General features: G+C 38.8%; 1 protein-coding gene across 1 annotated transcript; it reads right to left on the reverse strand.

Moving 5' to 3' along the window:
- Nucleotides 1-587: 587 nt before the first annotated feature.
- On the reverse strand, nt 588-2,904 carry LOC148032081 (protein LATERAL BRANCHING OXIDOREDUCTASE 1-like). Its single transcript, XM_087682708.1, has 4 exons — nt 2,542-2,904; nt 2,053-2,297; nt 1,185-1,509; nt 588-1,036 (listed from the first exon to the last, which is right to left on the reverse strand). The coding sequence occupies exons 1-4, from the start codon at nt 2,839-2,841 to the stop codon at nt 791-793; spliced, it is 1,116 nt and encodes a 371-aa protein (XP_087538834.1). The 5' UTR covers nt 2,842-2,904; the 3' UTR covers nt 588-790.
- Between the last annotated feature and the right edge of the window lie 4,259 nt (nt 2,905-7,163).

Consider the following 7,163-nt stretch of genomic DNA (forward strand, 5'->3'; position numbering starts at 1 on the left):
GAATACCTCACCTTTTGGGATCATGTGATCTAATCTCCTTCACTTATTTCATGTCTCCTTTTTGGTCTTGTTTTGGATTGTTCCTCCTACAGAGAACTTCACACCACATTAACAAGGGGACTTTTAGCAATGTTATTTTGGATTGGTCCCCCTACATAAAATGTCACCCCGTATTAACGGGGGTGCTTTGAGATACTTACAAGGTTTTAAGTTCTAGTAAATTCTATGGAAGAATCCCTTCGTGGTTTTTTCTTGGCCAATTCACCTTATTAAATTGAATTATATATAGAAGCATGTGTAACACCAATATGAGAATCATAAGACACTTGAGAAGCCTTCTATTGAACTTTATATAAGCTTCCCATCTCCCATTTTATTTTGGCTAGTCACATGTAGATGCTATATGCATAAATTTCAACATCTAATGATGAACCCCACCCTCCCCCCTCCTTTGCAAAACACACGTGTGTGTGAGTGCACCACTCCATGTGCATCCTCATTCCCACTAAATTTTAGAAGTTAGTAGTTTAGACATGAAAGTTGGACTCCTTACACACTAACCATTTGAAATTCTAGGCAACTGACCATAGCAATATAAAATTATATTTATAATACTACTTACAAACGATCTCCACATGGTGAAGTTGAGTTAATGTATGATGATATCAAATCCCTAATATAGCTAGCTCTAGTGTCTTATGAAGTAGGATGTTGCATACTTAAAAGGGCATGGTTGATTTTACATTCATACAATGATTATACACAACTAGCTTTATTTATAGTCAAAGGCTCATGCCTTTGCAAAATCAAGACCGCCCTTGTTTGCTTGAAGTGCCTTGCTAAAAAAATTCTTATAGTAGTCTCCAAATAGTGTTGGCTTGAAACGAGGTGGATTCTTTTGATCTATCAAGCCAGGGATGGGGGCAATAGTGGTATCATAAGCAGGTCCAAAAAAGCATGCTATTGACATTCTTGCCTGCTTGAAGTTGGTAAACACCCTATGTTCAATGCTCTTGTACATACCATTTGTCAATATCTTCCACATGACATAGCAAGTCAAACAAAATACATGATAAGTAATTGACCATTGGAAAATGGAATAACAACCTCATAGCATTGCACATGGTAAAAATAAAAAGCAAGTAATTGAAAAGGAACCCACCGTCATATGTGATGGGACCTACCTCTATTTGGTCGGCAACATTAACAATGAGGGCATTTGGATGACATGATTTGACAAGAATCCATTTTTTGTTCTTGCGCACTTGTAGGCCAGGGACGTCATCTTGGTGAAGGATTGTTATACTAGCAAGGTCAGAATGGGGGCTAAACCCCATAACAACACTTGGGTTGGGACAAGGGGGATAGTAGTGGATCCCTAATGCACCAAAAGATAGTTTTGGTACAACCATTTCACAGTCACTCTTCAAACCAAGACTATCGAAGATGGCCCCATATATTATATTTGCAAGCCTCTCCACACGATCAAAGTACTCAAGAAGTGGTGCTCTGGAAGATGCAAAGTTACTCATTAAGAACATGAATAAAAATATGTAAGCATTCATATATGAGATATGGATGTGCAAGTACACGTTACATACAATATACATACATAAATACATACATGCAGGTATGCGTGTTTAGTCAATCACATACATGCATGATGAATGCATGTGCATGTGTGTGTGTGTGTGTGTGTGTGTGTGTGTGTGTGTGTGTGTGTGTGTGTGTGTGTGTGTGTGTGTGTGTGTGTACGTCTGCATGTGTATGTACGTCTGCATGTGTATGTGTAGGTACAAAAGTATGTATAAATGTATGTCCCATAAAAAATGTAACTATGAAAACTCTAAGCTCAAGAAGTTCTTGAAATAATGTTAGAACTCTAGTCGAGGTGCACTACCATGAAGTCTTGCTTAGTACATGTGTATTCAAGGTGTATATGGAATCAAACCAAAAACTTGCATTCTTGTGCAATATGTACATTGAAAAATTCACATTATATCTCTCCTTTTAAACTCATGTGGTGTATAATGGGAATATTTAGATGCTTGCCCGCGGATTGGAAGATTGTCGGGGGCGATTTTGAAGTCATTAGTATCACTTCCACAGGGTGGGAGACGCTTAAATATTAACCCCTCCACCCAATCTTGTGGTGACGTTGCAAATTGTGAGTTGAAGCCTCCCTTATAAAACGTGCCCCCAATCCTTCTCCTCTCTTGAGGGGGTTGATCAAAAAAGTGCAAAGCAGCCTTGCGGATGTTACGAATGGCATCTGATTCTACTCCATGGTTTATCACCTCAATAAGCCAAACAAAGTGCCATCAATGAGATTGTTGAAGTGTCACAAAAGCTCTAATTCATGCACAAGAAGAAACATAAGAACAATATAGGATGCACGGAGTGGAAATGGCAAGAGAGGGAGAGAAGAGAGAGTAGTAGGTTTACCAGGCACTCACGCCTAACAAGCTTTGACAAATGGCTAAGTGAATGAGAATGAATTAGTGGTGCCTAATTAGGGTGAGCAAAGCAAGCGGAGGTTACCTGGAAGAAGCCATAGTCCTCGCATGCACGACCTATCCTCTCGAGTACCTTCATCCTTCCTGAAGGTTGATGAGACGCATCCGTGGTGAGACTTATTAGATCAGAGACATCAATGACCGGGATTTCCTCATCAGACATCAATTGTCGTTGACAGGTGCCATTGTAATCTTCGTCTGGTGATGCGCCGTTATCGAGGAAGCCATCGACGAAGGGCCTATCCTCCGGAGAGCGGATAAACATGGGCGGCACTTCTTGTATCCCATTATCAATCAACTCCTTGACGCTTACAAAAGAGGACATCTTCTTACACACAGACACAGAGAGAGAGAGAGAGAGAGAGAGAGAGAGAGAGAGAGAGAGAGAGAGAGAGACGGGGGGGAGGTGACCAGTTTGAGCAACAGAAATAGCGATGCCATATTGAATAGCAATTGGCTTTGCAACATGCATACCTCGTGCCAAGTCATGGGCCCCGGCGTTGGTAAAGACTCGGATCAATAATCCACCGGATAAGCAAAGCTGACATCTGTGGCTACGCTTTGGTAGTATCCTCGTGCCAAAGGAGACGTACAAAGTGAGATTTCAGAACATCATACCAATTAGTTGGTTTTTCTAAGGCCTACGTGAAATTTAGGCTTTGCTCGTGTCCTCGTGCAAAAGGAGACGCATTGAAGTGAGCTGTGAGAATATTAAACAAATTAGGTGGTTTTCCTAAGGACTAAGAGAACTTTAGTAGGGTTTCTCAGCTCTCCCATCCATTGCTAGAAAGGAACAATATAAATTTTAAGGTGCAAATACCTTTATCTAAGGAAATTCACATGTATCTTTGTGAAAAGTTAGGGTAAATACAAGACTTAACGCTAAACCTTTGGATTTTTACAAGTTTTGGCACCTTTAAACTCTAACTTTGACGGTGATTTTCCAACATTTGAAGGTGGGGTTACACTATACCTACGTTTGTTTGAAGCAATACTCGTGTCCTAAAAAAATACTGGTGCTGTGTACTTAGCCCATGTTGCACATAAAATTCTGTGAAACCAACGTGTTTACAAAACAAAAATATCTCATTCATACTTTTCATCACATGTCATGAACCATAGTAGGATAGAAAGATCTCCTTCCCATTGTGCTCTCTTTAACATAGATGACTTTCTTATATTATATTCAAATATCAAAGCCCATAATGGAATCTAACTCTCAAACTCACAATCATAAAATAAGAATGCTTTTGACCCTACCTAGTCGAGTGCCCACCTATATCTCGACTCGAATTTCCTTATGAGACTAAGTATACTCAAAGACCATTCATCTTGAGCATGAGAGAAACTAGAAGAGTATGAATAGTCCTCAAAACTTAACGAGTATCAAAACATATTCATAATCATTGTTGCTTTTAACGTTGCCCAATGCAAAACCAATTTTGACTTGGCTCACACTTCACTATCAGACTTCATATTGACCACTCGTATTGAGCATGATAGGAACGTTAATAGTTTTCTCCTTGAATTGGGATCCACATGAGAAATTTTCACCAACAGGCTATAGTAGATATCCAATTATCATCTCTATCCTAACTTTGACTTCAATAGCTTTTTGAACATGTGATCTAACATCACCATTATGGCAAATAATGAAGCTATGATGAGGACCACTAGTTGGCCCACTCCACATATCTTCCACAATTTCTTCACCTTGTCACAATAGACCCCAAGTAGTCATGTGCTTTTCTTGCTTGAGAAATTTTTTCGTGATTCTTACATGAATCTTTTTCTTTTGGACTTGTAGAGGTGTTACTTGGCCCTATAGAGTATACCCATTTTACCACATATCATCGTAGAAATTTTGGATAATATATCATACATGTTCCATGCACATGGGCTTCACTATATAAAAACCCTACATGTGCTCAATGTATAATATTTTTGGGTATTTTTGTACCCCTTTTATACCCCATTTCAAGGGGCGCACTTATAAGAAACCATCCATATCATGTGTATTTAAAGATTATTAGGAACATTCCCTTACTTACATGTTATAAGGCAATAAAATGAACCATTTTTCTTAATAATTTGGTATTTTTTTCCAAATTGCAATAAAGAAGCTACTTCTCTTAAGTTAAGCTTGTAAATTTATTAAACTTTTATCAAATAAAATAATTGTTCTATAGATCCCATAGATACATTTACATTTTTCAAGGTGCACTCTTGAACTACCCTCTAATGCAAACACACACATTCTATAACTCCACTGGAAAATGAAATACCTTTTATTGCATGTAATACATGTTATCTTATATATTCTGAATTAAACCCATGCAAGTTTTGTGTTTTCATATGTTGGCAATTCAATTACATTATCCATAATAAAAGTATGGTAAACGGACACTTGTTATTAGATCAAGAAATATTTGTAATGGAAAAATAACTCATATTACTTTATGTTTCCGCTATGAGAGTTTTTCTGCATAAGTTATTTCACACCATCATCATTTGCAATTAACCTAGACTTGATCTCTATACGAAGCAATGACAATATAGATAGAGTTGGAAAGGAAACTTGAAAGAAGTATTCCTTAGTAAATATCTCTAGATTTAAAGCATTGTTAGCACATTTTATGACATGCCCTATCATTTCTACCTTAAAAATGCTCTATTAGTACTTCCTTATGATAGTTCCTATCAACTCTTACAGCCCACACATAACATATCCAATGTTTCTTGGAATGCTATCAATATATACATGATTATAATTGCCAAGATTTACATTGCTATGCATACTTGTATAAAAGCGATGATATTTGAACCAGTATTTGTGCTAGTCTATATGGATACGTATACCATAACATATATCAATGCCTACATTGACACACGTAGGAGCACAAATATCATCATATTTACTTGTGTATATATGAGTGAAAATACCAAATATCATTTTGGAGAGAGAGGGTAGGCTAAGTGAGAGGAGTTGAAGCAAAGAAAGTGTCAAGATTGTGGGAGAGAAGGAAGGAGTCTCACTTGAAGCTTTCTTGCTTGCACAATGGGGGAATACACACAGAGGTGGAGGCTGAAAACAGTTTTCCTCTTCTTAGTTGTGTAAGCCAAAAAGAACTCAAGTACAAAGAAATAGAAGAACCCTATATATGGGTCTCAAACAAAACTCAACTAACTAAGGTGGCATACTAACTGAGCCACGAACTAGAGTAGATAAGGATAGCTGTCATGTAGCTATTATTCATGGGCGGTGTACCAACCACATCTGCAACTGACAAGTCGGTGACATAAATGCACAACGGTCACCCTGGTATATCACGAGTGGAGCTCGATATCTCAACACTTCCCCTCGAGCTCAATCCCAATTCCTGCATACCAAGCAGGTCTCTGAACTTGCGCAGCTTCTCTGTGCCCAATGCCTTCGTGAATATGTCACCTACCTGATCCTCTGTGCTGACATAAACTAGATCAATAAGACCTAGTAAAACTCTCTCTCGCACATAGTGATTATGCACCTCAATGTGCTTTGTTCTAGCATGATAAACTGGGTTATTTGCCAAGTGTATACTACTCATGTTGTCACAATAAATGACAACTGGCCCATTTGTAGACTGATGCATATCATAAAGTAGCTTATGCAACCAAGCTACCTCACATGCAGCCATTGCTGCACCCCTGTACTCAGCCTCTGTGCTCGACAAGGCAATTGTAGGCTGTTTCTTGCTGCTCCAAGTGACTGAAGCACTCCCAAAAGAGAACACATATCCACTGGTAGATCGTCTATCAGAAATACTACCAGCCCAATCAGCATCAGTGTATCCATACAACTGTATCTGAACCCCAGTCTCATAAAGTAGTCCATACTACAATGTGGACTTCACATACCTGAGTATGCGTCTAGCCGCATCTAAATGCAGTTTCCTTGGAGCCTGCATAAACTGACTTACCAATTCAACAGCATAGCTCAAATCTGGCCTGGTAATAGTCATATAAATCAAACTTCTTACTATGCGTCTGTACATAGTAGGGTCTTCGAGAAGCTCACCTGCATCTGCGCTCAACTTCACATTCTGCTCCAAAGGAACTGAAATAGGCTTACAGCCTGTCATCCCATATTTGGACAGCATGTCCAATCCATACTGCCTCTGCAAGAGCTGTATCCCACTTGGTGATCTAATCACCTCAATGCCCAAGAAATAACGCAGCTCTCCTAAATCCTTCATCTCAAACTTCTGCTTCAATAGCATTTTCACATGAAGGATATCTTCATCACTGTCACCTGTCATAATCAAATCATCAACATAAATGACAAGTAGCATAATACCTTTCTCTGTTTTTCTCACATAAAGTGAGAAATCTGCCTTGGAAATCTGAAAGCCAATAGTGACAAGATACTGTCCTATCTTGTCACACCATGCTCTAGGTGCTTGCTTCAAGCCATACAAGGCTTTCTTCAACCTACAAACAAACTCAAGATGAATAGCATGCACATAACCTGGTGGCTGCTCCATAAAGATCTCTTCTTGCAAATCACCATGCAAGAATGCATTCTTTACATCCATGTGATGTAAAGACCATTCCTTTGATGCAGCCATAGCAATGATTTCTCTTACGGTTGCCATCCTTGCAACCGGA

The sequence above is a fragment of the Lygodium microphyllum genome, chromosome 8 (genome assembly GCF_053477565.2).
Source record: "Lygodium microphyllum isolate KBCC chromosome 8, Lygodium_microphyllum_v1.1.10, whole genome shotgun sequence".
Taxonomy (NCBI): domain Eukaryota; kingdom Viridiplantae; phylum Streptophyta; class Polypodiopsida; order Schizaeales; family Lygodiaceae; genus Lygodium; species Lygodium microphyllum.

Excerpts from the sequence above, each read along its gene's own strand:
- LOC148032081 (XM_087682708.1), bottom strand. The coding sequence starts at position 2,841 with ATGTCCTCTTTTGTAAGCGTCAAGGAGTTGATTGATAATGGGATACAA. Across the intron at positions 2,298-2,541 it reads AGGACTATGGCTTCTTCCAG|GTGATAAACCATGGAGTAGA; the intron begins GTAACCTCCGCT and ends TGGCTTATTGAG. Across the intron at positions 1,510-2,052 it reads GACAATCTTCCAATCCGCGG|AGCACCACTTCTTGAGTACT; the intron begins GCAAGCATCTAA and ends TGCATCTTCCAG.